Source organism: Apostichopus japonicus, chromosome 20, assembly GCF_037975245.1.
Source record: "Apostichopus japonicus isolate 1M-3 chromosome 20, ASM3797524v1, whole genome shotgun sequence".
Lineage (NCBI taxonomy): Eukaryota > Metazoa > Echinodermata > Holothuroidea > Aspidochirotida > Stichopodidae > Apostichopus > Apostichopus japonicus.
This window is the reverse complement of record NC_092580.1, coordinates 29,992,728-30,014,694: the sequence shown is the minus strand read 5'-3', so window position 1 is coordinate 30,014,694 and position 21,967 is coordinate 29,992,728. Positions and strand designations below refer to the sequence as shown.

The window sequence follows — 21,967 nt, the reverse complement described above, 5'->3', positions numbered from 1 at the left end:
ATACTTCACAGAACTGGATCATACAGCCTAATTTGACAAGAATAATTCACATGTAAAACTGTTAAGTCAAATCAAAAGCAGATCAGACCCAAAAGTAATATGAGATTGGGAGGCTAATCTTACATTTGGGAGGAGTGGTGTCAGGGCGTGGGGGGGGGGGGGGTGGGAGGATTAAGTCAATATGAGATGGGTTTTTTTAAAGGTAGAAGGAGTAAGTTAGTAAGGAAAGGATTCAATCAAATTGCTGAAGATTGTTGGATTCGATATCTGCAATGAAAAGAATACAACCAGGCCTGACGAGACTGGGGTCAGGGAGGGGGTAGAATGGGGACAGGGAGCGAATACGGCCCTGCTGCTTTGAGACAATTATAGAGCCTGTTAAATAGGGAGGAGACCAGGGAATCTATGGGATATAGAATATCATTTTCATAATATACCTATATGGAAATATAAAGACTGCTAAATGCGGCCAGGTGACATAGTTGTCCATGGCGCCCGACATGGCTATCCACGCACATGACAATGAGGTAAGAGAGATCATGATCAATGAATTTTTCTGTATATATTTTTTATTGATGGTGTTCTGGTATTTACAAAATTGTGACTAAAAGTTGCAATTAAAAACTAGTAAGACTTGCATTACACTAAAACGTGATTGTTACAGTGCAGTTGCCTAAACTGTAGTTTGCCCAAAATTACTTTAACTTAAAAACAAAACTATCGCAAAAAACATAGTTCTGTTTTCCAACAAAATAATACTAAAGCAGGTGAAGACAAAGTTGAGGTGAAGAAAGGATCATCCCCCCCCCCCCCAACCCCTCTTTCCTGCCCTTTCCGACTAACTCCCTTCTGCCCAACCCTTCCTCGACTTTCTAAGCTCAGAAAATTTGGTAATATGGAGACTGACATACAAAGCCTAAAACGGTCAATTTTATAATTCTTGATCTTTTAACTTCCTCAATGTTTCCAATATTACTTTTCCTTTCTGTTCATTCCAATTGCTACCAATCGATCTTAGCAGACACAATAAACCAATGAACCAAAAGAAATGTCCCAAGTGTGGCGGTACAAAGAAATTTGAAAAGTATTACACAAGACCTTGTTTTGTTTTTTTGGCTTTTCTTTATTTTCTAGAAAATTTGAGGGTAACCTTCATTTGATCTGAAGGTTCCATTACAAAGTTAAAAGTTTTTTGAGTTCCTAGCCAATTTACTTGTTCTAAGAGAGGCTAAATGCAGATTAATAAACACCATGTCCAAGAGAAAGGCAAAAAAAAAAAAAATAACAGGTGAGAAGAAGCAACCAAAGTGACTAAAAAACAACTTAAACAACAATGACATAGGAATGAAGATACAAATAGTCAATACCTGTGACCTTAATTATATATGTGAAATATGCTAGAAGTAAATATGCCAGATTACTCCAAAGAACAGACGAGGTTGAGGACTTAGCTGAACCAAGCGGTAGTTTAGATAATTTCTTTCCTTAAAAGATATGATACTTTGCTTTCTAAGCCAGGGAAGAAAAAATAGAACACCACCCTCAGATTGAACATCTGCTACAAACTCTGTTGTGTTAAGATCACCCACCAACTCTCTTGTGTTAAAAACACCCACCAACTCTCTTGTGTTAACACCACCCACCAACTCTTGTGTTAACACCTCCCACCAACTCTTGTGTTAACACCACCCACCAACTATGTTGTGTTAACACCACCCACTAACTCTATTGTGTTAACACCACCCACTGTACATTGACAGCAAACCTGGCACAAGTAACCATATTGCAACCAAATTAAAAATATTGAAGCAAAAGAACAGTAACATGCTACAGCACGTGAAGTTGCTATATCTTTAAGTACTACTTTTTTTTTGCATATAACTTGAAGATTTATTAAGCCTAATTCTGAATGGGGCTCAAAACCTGTTCAAAAGAACACTTTAGGAGATAAAAAGACTAGCATAAGAAAAAAATATATATAGGTCATGATATAATCACAACTGAACAAGGTCTATAACATTATAGATATAGACATACAGTGAACATGTCTACATACACCTGTACAGTACACTCATATCTGAAACAGCACAGTGGTGATACATAGTAAATAGCTGGCTGTTGCACATACTACCGTCTACATACACATGTATTTGGCATGCATATAGTTGTGTATACACTCAGCTGTTCAACGACACAGCATGATATGTATAAAGATTCTGCCAGGACTGAATCTTACAAACCAGTTTTAGTGCCGTCCTGATTGGCATCTTTAAGGCATTGCTTGCACATGTCTACATACAACTGTAGAGAGACATACAGTGCACATGTCTACATATGCCTGTACAGTACACTCATATCTGAAACAGCATAGTGGTAATACACAGTTAGCAAGCTGTTGCACATACTAACGTCTACATACACATGATTAGGCATGCATATAGTTCTGTATATTTACAGCTGTTCAACGACACAGCATGTTGGGACTGAATCTTACTAACCTACAGATTTTGTGCCGTCCTGATTGACACCTCTAAGGCATTGCTTGCACATATCTACATACACCTGTACAGTACACTCATATCTGAAACAGCACAGTGGTAATACATAGTAAATAGCTGGCTGTTGCACATACTACGGTCTACATACACATGTATTGGCATGCATATAGTTGTGTATGTACATACAGCTGTTCAACGACACAGCATGATATGTATAAAGATTCTGTCAGGACTGAATCTTACAAACCTACAGATTAAGTGCCATCCTGATTGACATCTTTAAGGCATTGCTTGACCAGGGATATCAACTCCCTGGCTAGACCAACTAGCTTTGATCTTTAATAAGACATTAAGTAACCTACTCTATATGCATGGATAAAGTTGAAATTTACAATAAAATAGTTTAAATCAAACAAGCTGTTTTATAACAATAAATGCCCGCAATAATTCAAATGGAAGGATGTGGGCAGTGTATCACTGATTTGAGTCAAGGTTACGACAACATTAAATAAAACTTCCATCCATCTCAAGTTTACCCTATTGCTATCTTCAAATTTTATCCGATAAATTTAAAATCGGCAGGCATTTAAAATCAAGAAAGAAAATAAAAATAAACCGTTTTGCCAAGAACTTTAAAATTTAGCCAAGTTGATTATACATCAAACCTTTAGAAATCAAGAGTACATTGGAAAACTTTGCTGTCTCTCTCTCCGCATCATAACTGTGCAAAAATAAGAGCGAAAAAAAAAGGTTGAATTTTGCTCTGCAGAAGGCAAAAGTCTGGAATGTGACCAATTTATTAGTATGCAAGAAATGCTAACTTGCAGAACTATCTCCAACCCCGAAATGTCAACTGACATTAACATCAAGGATGGATGTAATCACCAAAACAGGTTGATAAGAATTATTGTGTACAAAATGCAGGTATTAAACTAAACCCTGCATCCAGCTATGACATAACGCCGGTGCCTTTCAATCATAAGGTCCCGAGTTCGAGTCACTCCAAGATTAATGTATGTCGTCCAGTTACAGAGTTGTTGACAATTGACAATTCATAATCATGGACGTTAAAATATGAATCTAAGAGACTGACTTCGGTCAGCTTGCGGCTTTGATAAGCCAATGATGGCTTCTTCACAAGTTCCTGCTTGCAGGAGGATCTAAAATACATACATACATTCTTAACATCGAATCACAGAACTTGATTTTCTAACATTTCCATATGTTGACAAAAAATTGAAAATATCTACCTCCAGTCAACACAGACAGTGATCAAAGCTCATCATCTCATATCAGCTGCACTGCCATAGATATGCAGATTTTATTTTCTAACTGTGACCTCAGCTTTCATTTCTGATACATCATTTTCCCTTTAATATCTCTCTCCCCCCAAGCAATGTCTTTTCTTCTGCTGGTGGTGCTCAAAACCGATTTATGTATTAAAGAACTCTCTACCATTTATATATTTCTACTCTTTTAAAATTTAGGTATCAATGGAAATGAATCAAGCCTTACTTCTTTCAAGAATCTCACTGTAACCATAATCCCAAAACTTGCAGAATATAACTCAATTTCATTCTATTTTTCATGATTCTGTCAGATTTTTAGATTTAAAAAAAAATTGATAATTAAAAGTAATATTAGATGTTACAATAAATTAATACAGTTAATAAAGGCTTGAAATATCCAAGGAATATAACGAAACAAATCAGCACACAAACAGAGCAATACTTTAAAGTCATTCTCTCTATTATGAGAACAAAATTTCTTCCTATACAAGATTAAGTCACACACATTGCAAACAAGTTGTTTTCTGGTGTACATACCGAAAACACACTTTTCATAGGAGTCGTGTTAAAACTTCCTTGATGTAGCTTTTACCACGGTGCTCTGTTCATGTATAACGTTTCAATTACCCTCATGTCAAACACACATTATGCTATTCATCTCCTCCAATGTAAAATGAATTGACAAACAAAGGACCTCATCTACCCCCCCCCCCCCCACACACACACCCACCTCCATAGCCATTTCATGATAAGTGATAAGAACTCTCTCTTGTTACAAAATTACAAAAAGACAAGATTGAGATAGAAAAATGCACAGGTATCAAAGAAGAATTTTTTAATGATTGTTTTTGCATTTCTTTAGGGGTTGTATGGGCAGTAGATGGCAGGGTGGGAGGGGGGTAAGGTGGTTGGGAAAGAGGTGTCACTGTCATTCTGAGCTCATGTAGTGAAGGTAAATGTCAGTGTTTATCTTGAAACCTAAATACCTGTTTTGCTTGACAAGGAAAAGGTGCATTGTCATTTAAAAATATGTTGCCATGTGAATAGTGTAAAAGTTGTTCAATGGTTCTATTTTTTTTCTTTTCATTTTTTCCTTTTGGACACAGAGAGAGAGATGGGGTGGGGGTGAGGACTTGACATGAAAATACCAGCCAGTGTTAGTGACACAAAAAACACTCTGTACACCCCTACCCCCATTCCCACCTCAAAAGGGTTTGGCTCAGCTTTTATGCAATAAACAAACACCCCAGTTGATATTTTCATGCAAATGTCCAAGCAAACTCTCACGGCAGTACAGTGGCCTGACATACAAACCAAGATGTCTTCGAGCAAATACTCACAACTGTTCTAACATTTTTCTCCTTTCTAATAAGTAGCAACATATTTTGCAGCAATATCCTGTGGTACTCCCTTTCTTCATCTTTTAAACTGCTGATGGTTGGCTAGAGTCTCGAAACAATCAGCATGTAAGACATATCAAGGGTTGTCTACAACTTCAAGGCCACAAAAAGCTTTCCAATTGTGATGGGAGGTGATTACGAAGTAGTTCAACATGGCCATGATGAAATATTCGGTTAAGAGAAAGTAGTTATACCTCAGTGGTATCCTTTACAATGCCATGTTGCGATTGGTTGTGTAGATTTCCTTATCCTGTTCCTCACCTTTTCTCTTTCCATCTCTGCCCCCCCCCCTCTCTCTTTGTCATATCCATGGTAGCACATATTCATTTCTTCAGTACACCTCTTAAATCCTCTGGTAGGGTATGTATGATCGCTTCTGATCCCTGGTGTAACTTCTGTATGAGTTCTGGTTTAACTGGAAGATTCAGTTCTCTGATGTTAGCCTAAGGGTGAAACAAAATATATACATCTATAATATATATAAATATATATATTAATATTTATATATATACAAAGACCTATATTAACAAAAAGAGAGACATGTTCACTTTCATTTAGAACTAAGGATGAAGTGTTAAATAACACTTTATAAGTTCAAAGTAGAGAAATATTTTGTATCATGTTAAAAGTGGAAAATAGATTATCACGTTTTAATTAAGAATGAAAACTAATATAGAATACACTACTGAACAAAACACTGATTGGAAATTTTACTTAACCTATGAACCTACTCTTCTTTCAAAATGTTATCAGTATAAACATGGAAATTTATGGTGGAAATTGGTGAAGGATGGGTGGAAAATGGAATGTGGGAGAATAGGGGGTGGGGTTTGTGGATCACTATCATCCAGTTAGAGCTACAACTTTTTAAGGTAAAAAAAGTTTTCTGCTTTTAATTGGTGGTTATGGGCAAACTTACTAGTCTTTCCCTGATTTTAAGATGCAAGTCAACAAAATCTCCATTGTTGTCTTGTGTTTACAGTAATATGTGAATTTACCAATCTTTCCATGAATTAAAGGACAAAATCAAGCATTTGGTGTTTCATGATTGTAGTTATATGTTAACTTACCAGTCTGTCAAGCATTTGTTGTTTCATGATTGTAGTTATATGTTTAACTTACCAGTCTTTCCCTGAGTTTAAGTACTAAGTCAAGCATTTGCTGTTTCATGATTGTAGTTATATGTTAACTTACCAGTCTTTCCCTGAGTTTAAGTACTAAGTCAAGCAGTTGCTGTTTCATGATTGTAGTTATATGTTAACTTACCAGTCTTTCCCTGAGTTTAAGTACTAAGTCAAGCATTTGTTGTTTCATGATTGTAGTTATATGTTTAACTTACCAGTCTTTCCCTGAGTTTAAGTACTAAGTCAAGCATTTGCTGTTTCATGATTGTAGTTATATGTTAACTTACCAGTCTTTCCCTGAGTTTAAGTACTAAGTCAAGCATTTGTTGTTTCATGATTGTAGTTATATATGTTAACTTACCAGTCTTTCCCTGAGTTTAAGTACTAAGTCAAGCATTTGCTGTTTCATGATTGTAGTTATATGTTAACTTACCAGTCTTTCCCTGAGTTTAAGTACTAAGTCAAGCATTTGGTGTTTCATGATAGTAGTTATATATGTTAACTTACCAGTCTTTCCCTGAGTTTAAGTACTAAGTCAAGCATTTGCTGTTTCATGATTGTAGTTATATATGTTAACTTACCAGTCTTTCCATGAGTTTAAGTACTAAGTCAAGCATTTGCTGTTTCATGATTGTAGTTATATGTTAACTTACCAGTCTTTCCCTGAGTTTAAGTACTAAGTCAAGCATTTGTTGTTTCATGATAGTAGAAGTTTATAACTTACCAGTCTTTCCCTGAGTTTAAGTACTAAGTCAAGCATTTGCTGTTTCATGATTGTAGTTATATGTTAACTTACCAGTCTTTCCCTGAGTTTAAGTACTAAGTCAAGCATTTGTTGTTTCATGATAGTAGAAGTTTATAACTTACCAGTCTTTCCCTGAGTTTAAGTACTAAGTCAAGCATTTGCTGTTTCATGATTGTAGTTATATGTTAACTTACCAGTCTTTCCCTGAGTTTAAGTACTAAGTCAAGCATTTGCTGTTTCATGATTGTAGTTATATATGTTAACTTACCAGTCTTTCCATGAGTTTAAGTACTAAGTCAAGCATTTGCTGTTTCATGATTGTAGTTATATGTTAACTTACCAGTCTTTCCCTGAGTTTAAGTACTAAGTCAAGCATTTGCTGTTTCATGATTGTAGTTATATATGTTAACTTACCAGTCTTTCCATGAGTTTAAGTACTAAGTCAAGCATTTGCTGTTTCATGATTGTAGTTATATGTTAACTTACCAGTCTTTCCCTGAGTTTAAGTACTAAGTCAAGCATTTGCTGTTTCATGATTGTAGTTATATATGTTAACTTACCAGTCTTTCCCTGAGTTTAAGTACTAAGTCAAGCATTTGCTGTTTCATCATTGTATTTATATATGTTAACTTACCAGTCTTTCCCTGAGTTTAAGTACTAAGTCAAGCAGTTGCTGTTTCATGATTGTAGAAGTTTATAACTTACCAGTCTTTCCCTGAGTTTAAGTACTAAGTCAACAATCTCTACTTCCTCCTTGTCACTGCACCATTGGAGGAGGTCAGCCTCTGAGAGAGCCTCCAGATGGAGAAGTAACAACTTCTGATTTATCTCCTCCTCACGGTTCTGGAACCAGCCTTGAAAATTGGCGGATTTGAAGAAACGTCTGGGGATGGTTAAGATAAAAACAACCAGAATGTAGTGGTACCATACCAACTAGAAATCACAATGTAGTGGTTCCATGCAAACCAGAGACCACAATGTAGTGGTTCTATGCAAAGCACAGACCACAATGTAGTGGTTCCATGCAAACCAGAGACCACAATGTAGTGGTTCCATACAAACCAGAAACCATAATTTAGTGGTTCCATGCAAACCAGAGACCACAATGTAGTGATTCCATACAAACCAGAGACACTAATGTAGTGGTTCCATGCAAACCAGAGACCATGTAGTGGTTCCATGCAAACCAGTGACCACAATGTAGTGGTTGCATAGAAACCAGAGACCAAAATGTAGTGGTTCCATGCAAACCAGAGACCACAATGTAGTGATTCCATACAAACCAGAGACACTAATGTAGTGGTTCCATGCAAACCAGAGACCACAATGTAGTGGTTGCAAATTAGAAACCATAATGTAGTGGTTCCATGCAAACCAGAGACCATAATTTAGTGGTTCCATACAAGCCAGAAACCATAATGTAGTGGTTCCTTGCAACCCAGAGACCACAATGTAATGGTTCAGTGCAAACCAAAGACCACAATGTAGTTCCATGCAAACCAGAGACCACAATGTAGTAACTCCAAGCAAACCAGAAAACTGAGGGTTCCAATCCCATGTAAGCAGAAGCCAGAAAAGCAGCAAAGGGATGCAACCGAAAGAGATATTGTGACAACATTGTGATGCTAATTTAACAATTAGCCATTATTTTGTGATGCCATGCAAACCAGACACATGAATATAGGGTTGGCCATGTACACTACGAGAATACCATTGACTCATTGCTATCTCCTGATCCTGTTCTGTTCAATAAAGTGAAGCAACCAATTTAAAGCTATGTGCTGGGTTAAAAATATAGAATTTTCCAAAAATAGTGATAGCTATCTCCGCATAATTACTGAAGCAATGGTAACTAAGAAACCAGTCGGGTAAAGATGTGAAGCTGACCTGTATAATCCCTCCCAATCTCCTTTAAGCCCAGAGGTCAGCTGTGGTCCTGAGTGCTCCACGGTCTGAAGAAACTCCTCCACGTCGAAGGTCTTCAGTCTCGGAGGATGCTGTAAGAGGAAGAATCAAAGAGGATGGTTGATGAGGAGTTTAAATATTGGGAAGGGGGGGGGGATAGAAAGAAGAAAAAACAACAAACAGGCAGACAATGACAAAAACATCAAATATCTTTGGATTCACGTCAAATGCCGTTTCCTTTTACCAATACGTTTCCACACTACTTGTCTGACAATCACTCACTTCAGCCACATTTTCTGTAACCTTAAAACCATTTTTGAAAAAAATGGTTTTGATTTACTTCCTACAAGTATAAAACACTAGTTTCGCAAACATACAACAGAAAATCACAATACAAACATATTCATAGCAGTTAAATGCTGCCTCATAAAGTAGGAAATATGTAACATTACCTTCCATGGTGAAATATTTCTCTGTAATGGCATAAGACTTGTAACGTATCTCTCTAATGAAAACATGAAGCTCTGAGTCAGTTCTAGGAGATATCTTCTCAACATTGCATCTTGGACCTCATATGGCCTTCTGCTTTGAATACCCTGGAAGTAGACAATAATGAATATATGAGGTTCTGTATCCATGTTAAGGTGGTATTCCCTTAACTTTGCATCTTGTACCTCATATAGCATTCTGCTTTGAATACCCTGGAAGTAGACTATAATGAATATATGAGGTACTGTTTCCATGTTAAGGAGGTATTCCTTTAACATTGAACCTTCCACCTCATATGGCCTTCTGTGGTGAGTACCCTAAACATAGACAATAATTAATATATGATGATCTGTGTTCATTTCATATGATTGCAGACATTTTCATATCATTTCAGAGTTAAAGAAATAAACAGTATAGGTGACAATGAATATTACCCCCCCCCCCATCCCATGAGAACCACCCTGTGTGTAAAATCACAATGGCAAACGGTTAATACAGTACTTGCAGTACTGCAGGTCAGAATATACACCCAGATGCAATAGTCTAAAGTATATTACACCTGTTTATAAATTAGAGGATGAAATTTTACAGAAAAATAATGAAATTTATCGTGGAAACTGTTTCGAACCTTTGCCAGCCTTTTGATGATTGTTTTATCTTTGCTCAGGAATGGTTTGTATTGAGTGTACACACCTGCAAATACAAACATAACAAAGAACGTAAAACTTCTAAGATTGTTACGTCGGTCCCTCTTCATTTTAATCTTTAGCAGCTCATGGTTAACACATAAAAGGGCTGGTGTGTTAAGTCTAACATTACTAAAATGCATTGTAACTTTCCCACAATGCTTTCTTAATGCAACAACAATATACAGTTCTGATGCAACAACAATATATAGTTCAAATTGTTTGGCAAATAATATCATAACCTCAAAATTGTTCTTTTATTTTTAATTAAATAATTAAATGGATCTGTTGACATCATAGCCTCTCTTCGGTAAAAAGACAAAACACATGTCTAATATCTGTCTTATGTGAGGAGATTGAAGGATGCAAAGATGGTGACCAATATCAGTGCATGCTACAGAATGAAATGGCTGGTCACTTAAGTCTAACACAAAGGAAAGGTATATGGTGTAACTTCACTGTAATGCTCTTATGAAATCAAAGAGGGCTAATGAATGAAACGGCTGGGAAGATAAGTCTAACACAAAAAAAATTACCTGTTATGCAATGCTATTATAATTTCAATTGACAATTCCGATAAAAACAGTTTGTCTGAATATTTTCTCACAAAATAAGTTATTTACAATGAATGTAATAAATATTTGATATGAAACATTAAACAATCAGAAAAGGAAACATTTAGTGGTTCCAATGCAAAAGAAAACGTTTAGTGCTTCAGATGCCCAAACAAATTCATAGTGTGGTAAGCCATAAATGTTAATATTCATGAACTTGTGCACAGCAATGAGGGATTAGCTATTTACTACTGCAGCAACATATAAAGGAAGGTAACAAAAGTCGATTATCATGCATTAAAAATGTAAATACGAAACAAATGGAAAGCATCCACATTCTAGCTTGTGTATTTTTTCTTCTTTACTAACCTACAAATTACTAATATAATTCCTTCAAAAAGAGCAATAAAAGGTAGGTCATTAGCTTTACCATATCTCTGCACATTTGTTTGCAAATATTTTTTTGTCTTATTTGTCTCATTTTGTGGCTCATTATTTGCTGCGATAAAGGACAACTGTTGTTAAGCATAAATCCTAAAATTTATCACTTCTCAAACAAGAATAACAAAACACCAATACAACTTTTGAATATTTTACCTGGCTTCGATTCTAAGGTCTTTAAACTCCCTGGTTTCTTTGGTTTGTTGGCTTTTGACTTGTCTGTCAAAGAACAAATGTAAAATTTATGTTGACCAATCACAGTGCAGTGACAGTGGAAAATTCCATGTAGCCATGGCAACAAAAAGGAGTTTTTGCTTGTTCATAAGACCAGCAGTCACTCAGCTAATCCTTCAAATGGATGCCACTCTTCATGGCAACACATTAATTTCCTCTGTTTAACGAAAATGACAGGATTACCTTTTGTTAACTTCAGGGAAGGTTCCTTGGAAGAATATTATACTAATTACACATCCCTACAAGACTTTCAGTGTCACATGTTGTGAGTGGCCCGCCGGCCATATGTTGCTACAAGTTTTCTCAATGTTGCAAAATGTTGAGGCTTTTTCCAATATGTAAATATTGATTTTAAAAGAAAAGTGAGATATCCAGAAAATAAGCTAGTAGGTGGCATGAGTACTGTGAAATAGTGAGATGATAGTTATTGTAAATATAGTGATAAGCCAATGTAAATGAGCGATTGTAACGATAGGCGTATTCTTGTGTGGGCGTACATGTATACAGTGTAGCGTAAGGCTATGGTGCACTTGTATCGACGCATCGCTGTTTAATTACGTAACAGAGGTTTCAAACGTATCGGGCGTGGCACGCTGTTTGTGGTGCGTGCATGCAACTGGTGTGCGTGTGTGCGTGTGGTGTGATAGAACTTTCTTGTGTTTGAAAACGTTTGGCAGAGCTTATGAATGAGGCGGTGAGTACGTATGGTTGACCGGCCAACACTTGTGAGCGAGTGAGTACGTTTGATTCATATATGTGTAGTGAGCTTGTGACTTGTAAGTAAATTATGTTTGATATTTTATACTTAGTTTGCTCCAGTTGAGTTGTGAATTTATTCAAGTAAACCGTTGCTCCAGTTGAGTTATTAAATTATCCAAGTAAACCGTTAATCTTTTGTTTCTGCGTTATCTTTGCAACTTCTCTCCCTTGAGTCATCATACTTTTGGGAGGGCACGCCAGTACGGAAAACCACTTAATTTACATTGGTGTCAGAAGTGTTGGCGTACTGGCTTAATTTTAAAGATTTCGCAGAGGCACGTACGTAATTTTAGTTAAAAGAAAAGAAAAAAAGTAAAGCTGTTAGCGAATTTTATTCAAGATTTTATTTCAATATCCCACGTTACGTAATTAAACAGCGATGCGTCGATACAAGCGCACCATAGCCTAACGCTACACTATATACATGTACGCCCACACAAGAATACGCCTATCGTCACAATCGCTCATTTACACCAACATTAGTGATAATCATAAGTTAAAAAGGCTACACAGCTTGATGAATGGACAAATATGTCCCTGTGGTCTTTAAGCTTTATGATCCCTATGTTTGATTAAGCATTGAAGACTCACCATACACCTAGGCTTTATGTACAGCATGTTTGATTATGCTCCAAAGCCTCACCAAACACCTAGGCTTTAGGCTCAGTATGTTTGACAATGCTCCAAAGCCTCACTAAACACCTAGTCTATATGTACATTATGTTTAATTATGCTCTGAAGCCTCACCAAACACCAATGCTTTATGTACACACCAATGCTTTATGTACAGTATGTTTGATTATGCTCCAAAGCCTCACCAAACACATAGGCTTTATGTACAGTATGTTTGATTATGCTCCAAAGCCTCACCAAACACATAGGCTTTATGTACAGTATGTTTGATTATGCTCCAAAGCCTCACCAAACACATAGGCTTTATGTACAGTATGTTTGATTATGCTCCAAAGCCTCACCAAACACCTAAGCTATATGTACAGTATGTTTGATTATGCTCTAAAGCCTCCCCAAACACCAATGCTTTATGTACAGCATGTTTGATTATGCTCCAAAGCCTCACCAAACACCTAGGCTTTATGTACAGCATGTTTGATTATGCTCCGAAGCCTCACCAAGCACCTAGGCTTTAGGTACAGTATGTTTGATTATGCTCTTAAGCCTCACAAAACACCAAGGCTTTATGTAGAGCATTTTTGGTTATGCTCTAAAGCCTCACCAAACACCTAGGCTATACGTACAGTATGTTTGATTATGCTCCAAAGCCTCACCAAACACCAATGCTTTATGTACAGTATGTTTGATTATGCTCTGAACCTCACCAAACACCTAGGCTTTATGTACAGTATGTTTGAAATGCTCTGAAGCCTCACCAAACACCAAGGCTTTATGTACAGTATGTTTGATTATGCTCACCAAATTCCAAGTTACTAGCAGCACTGAAGCTGACAGCTTCTACTTCATTGGTTAAGTTATACAACATTAGTGCAACCTTTATGCAACCCTTTTTAATGTTAATCAAGTGGCCAGTGTACTATTCTTCACAATAATGCGTTGATATTACACAATGAACAAGCATTTCTGTCTCGTTAAATTATTTTTGTGCAAAGCTGCTAGTTAGGCTGATCAACTCCATGACAATAAACATTTTTTCACTTGACTATATGCAAATTAAGTTAGGCCTAGGTACGTCTGCTGTGTAAGCATTGCATGTTTAATATTATTCTGAGACAAAAGTAAGACTGATTTCACTGATGTTAATCCTGCTGTTGACACAACGTTAAGAAACTTAACAAAATATCTTTTTCTCAAGTGTTCTAACAAACTTATAAAACTGTAATATCGGATCAAACTATTTGGTTACGCAACTCTCTTAATAATATTCTTAAAAATATGATCTTTTTGCCGACCTATGAGAGACACAGTATTTAATTAAATAATCAAATCTGATGAAAAACAGGGTACTCCTATGCTTACCACCGATGCTCTCTCCGATTCGGACAATGTGAGGCCAGTGTTGTAACGTCTTCGCAAAAAAGGGATTTGTTACACCTAAGATGACTGATGGCCTGTTGAAACAAAAACAGATTCAAAAAGTTTAAATTAACTTTAAATCACAATACCCCTGCATATAGGCTGTTATCCTTTCCCATCTCATCTCATTCAGAAATGGCCTGTTGTATATGGAGTGCATGACTTTATTACAATTGAGTAAAATGCCTTCTATAACACTTGTTCCTATCAATAGAAAGGTTCTTCCATATCATCAACCTCACATAGGAAAATGTTGTGACTTGCTCTCAACAATTAATTCAAATTGACCCTGTGCAGCTTAAAATTTGGCTCCTGTTGATAATTAGATTTTGAAGGCATTACAAAGACTAACACTATGTCATTCAATGGCAAGGCTGTTTGGCACAGTAAATGACCCAGTAACTTGTAGCCTATACAATCCCAGTTGAAATGATGCATAATGTGATGTTATCTGTTCATATTAGGTGAGTTGTTTTGTTTAAATTTCACTTCCTTCCAAAATGTCAAAGGACAGATTTAGACAGATTTAAAATGAACTATTTTTGTTGTTGCCGTGACTGAAGCAGACGAATATTGCAATCTCATTTCCACCTTTCTGGCGGTTTCTGCATGTAGCTTATTTCTTACTTGGGAACCTTATGAAGAGTATCAGTTCATAAAACTTACGGCCCCTGCGTCCGTGTGGTGTATTCCTTGAATTCACTGTCGTGTATGGTAAAGTATGGTCTGTAGTCTGTCATGTACTTCAGAGGTGACATGGTGTTGATGAGAGCGTGTACTGTACCACATGTAATACCAGGCGATGGTCCCATGATGACTAGAGGCTGGAGGATTAGAAACAGAACAATGCATTCAAAATAGATGGAGGGGGGGGGGGGAATGGACATTTAAGCAGTAGTCTGTGTTTGCAATATGTCTTTTAAAATAATAGTAAACACGAGGTGCAGCAACCTCAAATATATTTGTAAATATATTAACAATAAGCCACTTTGCCACTGAAGCAGACAGATCTATTGTTACATTTATGATGTTATAACAGATAGATCATAACCACAATAAAAAATTCTGTAACTTTTAAAACCAATTGAGTTTTCTGTTATTCATTTACTAATTTTCTTACTTTTGCCGTTTACTAAAAAGAAATACAAACAATTAGCCCTGGGATGAATAATTTGCATATTACACAACAGTCAAAAGTTGTTGTCATGATTGGGGTTTTCTTAAATTACCAGTCGACTAGATCAGAAGAGACGTTACACAAAATGAAAGATTTATACAACAGCGTGTGAGTATCTTTGGACAAAAACATGTTCATAAACAAGTTCCCACACTAGCAAATAAAAAGTATATTTTAGCATTCTCAAACATGTGGTATTAACAGACACCTCACTCACTTATAATATATATATACTTATAATATATTTGGCCAAAAAGAAAAGTGTCCTGCTATTATTTTCATACAGAAAGTCGGCAACAGCTTGAAACACAATAACTCTTACTTGGTGCTTAAAATTCTTCTATACATGAACACTTTCACTTTCAAGGAAATTTTTTTCCAAAGACTTTTTCTTGTGTTTCGTAAAAGACTCACTTCATTTGTTAATACTAATTCCCATAGAAGTTGTATATGAGGCAAGACGGGCTGAAGGCACATAAACGTCTCTGCAGCGTGTAATGACGGCACTACTGTAAGAGGTGAACCCATCGGCTGTGCAATGACAATAAGAAGAAAAGAGAGAGAAATAAAAAAATGTCTGATTGTTTGCCTCTGTATAATTCTTGTTTTCAGATAGTTCATAGCATTGCTATTTTCAAAGCATGTATCTGCTATGAGCATAGGAAGGTTGGGACTGGGGTGGGATGGGTAGGGAAGGGGCTACCCTCATCAACATTTTAAAATTCATATTCATCCTGACACAATCCCAAATTTGTTTGCAACAAATATTACCATGAATCTATCATAGCCAGCCCGTACAACTGTTATATTGAAGCTGGATGTAAAGTAGAGCATACCTTCAATTGATAACATGAAAACTGATCATATCAACCTTCCCACCCAGACCACCTGCTTACAGCTTCATCTGCTCCCAACCCAACCCACTCCCACCCCATCTCCCCTTTCCCCAAAAACTGTATAGTTTTGTCTTCTAAATTCTGACAAGCATGGATGAACAAAACATGTCATTAACCTATTATTGCAAGCCCTTGTATCATTTATTACGTAAATGATGAGTCAATCGAAGGAACATGCTTGACGACTCACTGCTATGCATCAGTCACATCATCTGACATGCATCAGTCACATGTGAGACGACTTTTAAACATGGACAATTTTGGTTGTTTCTTTTCAAATTGAATAACTACTTGCACTAATACCATATCCACCAGCAAGTGGCCCAGGGTTCTCACATGGGGCGCCTGTGCCACAACTTCTAATAATGACTTACTTGCACGGTGTCCCTTGGAATACCCATGGCTCCTAATTTGAGGTCACCCTTGGCGGGGACTTTCACCTGCAAGACAGTGCCCATGATGGGCAGCTGGAGGGTATCACCGGGGACAGGGTTAAGCCACTGATCAATATCATGACATGCTGAAAGAGGAACAAAAATGGACGCAAATTAGTTAAAAAAAAACACATAACCATTAAAGAAAGACAAGATATGTTAAGATGAATTGTTGTAGATTGGTGGGGAGGGGGGGGGTGGTGGTTGGGGGGAGTTGAGCTCCCTTGAACAATGCTAAATCAGATGCTGTCTTTATATGTATTGGTGTGGAAACTAGTATAAAGCGAGTACACTGTGATAGGAAATTTGATGTATTACAACGCACCCCAACTCACAACACACTTTGAGTATTATTTCTGTGATACTCCAGAACTTTAATTCACATTGTAAGTCCCATAAGTAGCCGGTCATGAGCTTGTACACATGTATAATTTCTATTTTTAGGTTATCTCTGCTAGGAAAACAGTACGTGTTTAAACATCTGTACATAAATCCCCAAATATGAGAGGCAATAATGATGAACTTATTGAGTATAAAGTCTACTACCAAATAAATTTTGGCTACTTGTGACCTCAAATGACCGCTGACCTCAACCAAAACAACAGCAGCCAAAAAACTCACTAAGGGACATAACATACCATGTACAGTATAAAGTTAAACCCCATACTCCAACGATAAAATAACCAGTAGTTAAATTTTGCCGCTTATTACTTTCTTGACATAATCTGTGTAAGCGCTACTTATATTAGCTAAACAATAATCATCGGGCATAATGCAAAAGGGACTGAATTTTTGAGGTAACTTATCAAAGAGGTACATAAAGACTAAAAAATTATGGACTAACCTGCTTCTATAAGCTGTTCTCCTTTGTCAAAAAATTCTGGAGCAATAAGTTCGGCTAAATCCGTAAACAAGTTGATGTACGGTAACCTTGATAGAAGAACGACGGACTAAAACAGAAATAAAATTGACCGAAAGTTTGATTCTGCAAAGGTTTTGACGGGTGAAAGCAAACTTTAATTAAATGTTTAATTTTATAGCATATAATGTGATTCATCTGCAACAAGTTTGTGGGGAAATTTCTTCCGCAAAGAAAACATTATTACTATTTATATTCAAGCCCAAAAGAAACACTTAAGGGAAAAAATAACATACAATATCTTATAATTGTCAATGTGCACTGACTACTTGCTATGAATGCTTGATCATTCACAATGATACACCATGGACTAATACAACAATGATCAGAAGAAAGATAAATTAATTCAAATCTAGATCTTAATTTAAAAGCAATTTTTGGTTTTGATATTGGAATGTTCTTGCTACCTTCATTCCTAGATGGATGTAGTTCAATTTATGAGACTAGTGTTTCATTTCAAATATAACAACTTAGGTGAACTCCACAATTTGTTTATTAATTCACAATCAGTTTTCCATTGCTAATTCGACCTATGCAAATATTTATCTAACCAGTTTTGCCTGCATGTTTACATATCAGCATGCTTTGCACAAAAAAATAAGCTATCAAACTTGAAAGTTTAAATTAATCTATTGTTGCAAATGTCGACGGTTAATGCATCTCTTTTTGAAATTTTCATCCCATTGATACGACCTACCTTTTGGAAGTATCCTCTTCTAGAGGTCTTATCCTTAACTTGTCGAAAGTAAACAAACCCAAATAGGTGAGAGGTATCACTCTGTAAACAGAACAGAATTATAGTTTAATAACAAACTAACTTTATTGTAACATGGCAAGGCATGGACACCTAAATAATTAAATGAACATAAAGTTTAGTCATACATTTCTACAATAGGTAGTGGTCATTTACAACAGCCAGTACTCTAGGTTCTTTTTCAATATTTTACCCACTCAGGAAATTCTTGGGAGAGGTATGTGTGGGGAGGAGGGGGGGCAGGTAGCCCCCAAGTTAGAAATCAGGAGAGTCAGCTATTTGGAGTCGTAAATTGGCAACCCATATGTAAGTCATACAACAATTAGTCAGAGCCAGGGTTGTAACCATGGTGGACTGACCTACGTGGACCTGCCCTCCATCACCATGGCTCAAATTGGAACCCATTTTCTGGGACTCATTTCTTTAGATGTTAAAGGTTTAGACGTTTCAAGGCTTCAGCTTGTTAGACGAGACACAATATAATTTATTAAAACCTTACCATGTAACTAGAATATTTGAAGAAATTAATTTTTTTACACTCATACACAACAATAAATATAATGCATAACATACTCTAAATATAACCTACCTGTAAAATTAATGGACTATTCCTGTCGTATTCCTTTCTCCTGACCGATAAGTGAGAATTGGTTTTCCCCGAAGTTTGTCGTATCCTGAAATTAAACTGTGTGTCTCCCATGCAACCTAGGAGAGCAACCAATACATGGTAAATGACACAGCATAATGAGATTTTAAATCAGGAGTTACAAATGTAAGAAATCATAAAAAGGAGAGCTAAATTCCTTCAACATATGTTATAAGACCTGGCAACGATGAAAAACAACTAGTCACTCTTTTGAAGTCTGGCTAAACAATACAGCTCGTTGATTATGCAATCTCATGGAATACAACAAAAAAGTAATGTTGAGAGGATGTATGTTGAATGAAAATAGGCTTCAAAATCTCAGTTTTAAAGTAGTACATGTCATGTAAGTTTTCCGAATTTTTTTTATTCAATGTTACATGTGTGGTAAAAAACTTCTCCTAAAAAGAAGAAAATTTACGCTTTCTATCTTTAAAGGGCACTACATAGACATGTCAGTTGGTTAATTGAGAGGGAAAAAAACAAAAATAACTGTAACATGGAATGTAACTGGAACTGCAAACCACATTCTCTTTAATATTTTCTCAGGGTTCCTGGTATGTACAGTAGTTAATCAGTATCCTTACAGAATTTTTAAAATAATAACATCCTCCATTCACCAAGCTAGAAAACATAAGATTATATCATAGCATAGCAAATAACCCTCCAAAGTCTACCAAAATGTCTTCTTTAATTGGAATACAAAATGGGTCATGCCTTTTTAGTGTGATTCATGAAGCAAACTGAAAGAGCACTGAACTTCTTCTTATAAAAAAATAACAATTCTGAAAAGAACAATTTATTTTGTAGCATTACATATCTCATGTTACTAGAAAAAAACAATTCTTAAAGGTACAATTTATTTTGTAGCATGACATACCTAATGTGAACAAATTCTGCTCAAAATAAAGTGAGAACATAGGAAGATTTTAATTATAAAGCCAAAACATCCAGATTTGAGAGACAGGGAAGTCAGGGGAAAATTTGACAATGGGAGGTTGATATGGGGGAGGTGTGTTCTTAAGTGGGGAAACAATGGACAAGTCAAGCATATCCCTAAATTAATTATGAACTCAACATACCAGAATTGGAATCTGGGAAGGATAGGTAGCAAATATTCATTTTCTGTCAAGACAAAGAGAAATAATTTTGCATAGGGATGTAAATTATGTTGCATACTTGAGCAGCTGGCCATGTTTCTTCTAATTCATGTTAGTGAAAACAAATGATTTCTTTTTCAAGTAATATTACTAGTGCATTGTTCCATACTAACAATATTGATTATCTTGATAACAATATTGATTGTTTGGTAAATCATATAATTCTTTGATGATCTTCAGGCTAAGTCCTCAGTTTTTCTGATTTATATGCAAAGTATGATAAACAATGATACAACAGCTGTGAAAGAACTGTATGCATAGAGAAATATTGGAATTGTTAAGAAAAGTAACAAACTTTCTTCAAAAATCAAAGAATACAGATTTATGGCAATAACATGATACATTAACACAGTGTGTATTTTACAGTCACTTTCAGCTACAGTAAGCTCATAATGTTTGATACATTTGAGTTTGTTGATAGTAGGTTTCAAAACAACACAAAAAGCAGGTGGCAACTTTCAATACAAAAAACGTAAACATGTACAACACAAACCTCTTTGTCCGAGAGCTTTATATGAGTGGGATAGATGAACTGTCAAGGAAAGAATGTAAAACTAATTATGTTAAGAAAACAGAACATTTGAAACCTGTACATGTTCCTAAACCAATCATTAATTTTTACAGCATTAGCCAAGTGGTATTGTTACACAATTTATGATAAACTTATCCCACCATGGCACGCACACACACAAAAACCATGATTTTGTTATATACACATCCATCATGCATTAGAAATCATCAAAATGATAACAACACAGCTGTTCCTATTGCATGTAATTTTCAACTAGAAAAAAGCCTAGGCCTATTCCCGAAGTTAGGCTTATTACTTCCATTCAATTATCTTTCATACTAACAGCCAAACAACTAGGCCTAACAACATTGAACCTTAGTGTGATGTGTTAATAGTTAGGTGTGAGTTAGGTTAATACTAATTTAAGCTTCACTTCTACTTTCAAATTGAATAGACCTAAGCTAAGTTTGTTCGATTGCAACCTACACTGCTACATTAGCCTACGCTTCCTACCTCCAGTGCCTGTCCAAGTTCTAAGTCGAACGTAATAACACAAACACAATGCAGCCATTGAGAGAATTTATCCCAAGGCAGTATCGCTTTCACCATCTCCTCTCGTTCTGAATTTGCTCTTTCACGTATAATCTGTTGGGACACTGCCCGTTCGATGGAATTCATGGTGATTTTGGGTGAGGAACATCTGTTTCAAGTGGTCAAATATGATTTCATCGTCATCCAAGTATGGAACCTTCAAATTCTTTGAACAAGCTGTCTATTCGATCGACTGGTCTATGTCAGATTAAAACCGCAACAAAGTGAAGTTGGGCTGGCCAGAAGTAGTACAAGAAAAAGCTATCTAAATCTGGTAAAATATGCTATAAAATGGAAGGGCTCTCTAGTACAAAAGCTGAAATGAAGTGAAACATGGAGTGCTGAAAGCGAAAAAAAGTTTTGTTTAAGAGCAACAGAGGAGGGCGACTTGGGCATCAAGCCTTTTGTTCAGAGACCAATACGATTAAACAGTAAAGGGTGCGAGGGGTCGAGACGGTTGGAATGTGGTGGGTTGGCCTGGACAGATTAGGCATTTTTTCAACTTCAAGTTGACACCTCTGTCACATTAGGGAGCAGCATCGTACCAACTTGACCAGATTTTCGTGTTGTGTGTGCACTGTGGCTGACTATAGACAACTTTCCAAGCAAAAAAAAAAGGAAAAAGGAAAGAAAAAAAAATGTCTATTCTATAAAATCAAACTTAGGCCTATACTATCCCCCGTAGGACCTTTCGTCGGTGAGGTCGACC

The 21,967-nt window shown here is 36.3% G+C and overlaps 1 protein-coding gene across 2 annotated transcripts; it reads right to left on the bottom strand.

Moving 5' to 3' along the window:
* Positions 1-543: 543 nt before the first annotated feature.
* LOC139961317 (protein DENND6A-like) lies at positions 544-21,495 on the bottom strand. Of its 2 annotated transcripts, XM_071960447.1 has the most exons (16): positions 21,181-21,492; positions 20,650-20,688; positions 20,079-20,121; positions 18,943-19,058; positions 18,297-18,377; positions 17,525-17,630; positions 16,621-16,766; positions 15,765-15,881; positions 14,840-14,997; positions 14,117-14,208; positions 11,288-11,350; positions 10,079-10,143; positions 9,414-9,557; positions 8,944-9,053; positions 7,762-7,939; positions 544-5,630 (listed from the first exon to the last, which is right to left on the bottom strand). In XM_071960447.1, exons 1-16 carry the CDS (start codon positions 21,343-21,345, stop codon positions 5,511-5,513), a joined length of 1,743 nt encoding a protein of 580 aa, XP_071816548.1. In that variant the 5' UTR covers positions 21,346-21,492; the 3' UTR covers positions 544-5,510. The 2 variants fall into 2 exon arrangements, with proteins under 2 accessions (XP_071816548.1, XP_071816549.1); XM_071960448.1 differs by lacking the exon at positions 11,288-11,350 and having other exon boundaries at positions 21,181-21,495.
* Between the last annotated feature and the right edge of the window lie 472 nt (positions 21,496-21,967).

Coding starts and splice junctions, on each gene's coding strand:
- LOC139961317 (XM_071960447.1), bottom strand. CDS start 21,345: ATGAATTCCATCGAACGGGCAGTGTCCCAACAGATTATACGTGAAAGA. Junction 17,631..18,296: donor GAAGAGGATACTTCCAAAAG/GTAGGTCGTATC, acceptor TTTCTGTTTTAG/TCCGTCGTTCTTCTATCAAG. Junction 16,767..17,524: donor AGAACAGCTTATAGAAGCAG/GTTAGTCCATAA, acceptor TTCCTCTTTCAG/CATGTCATGATATTGATCAG.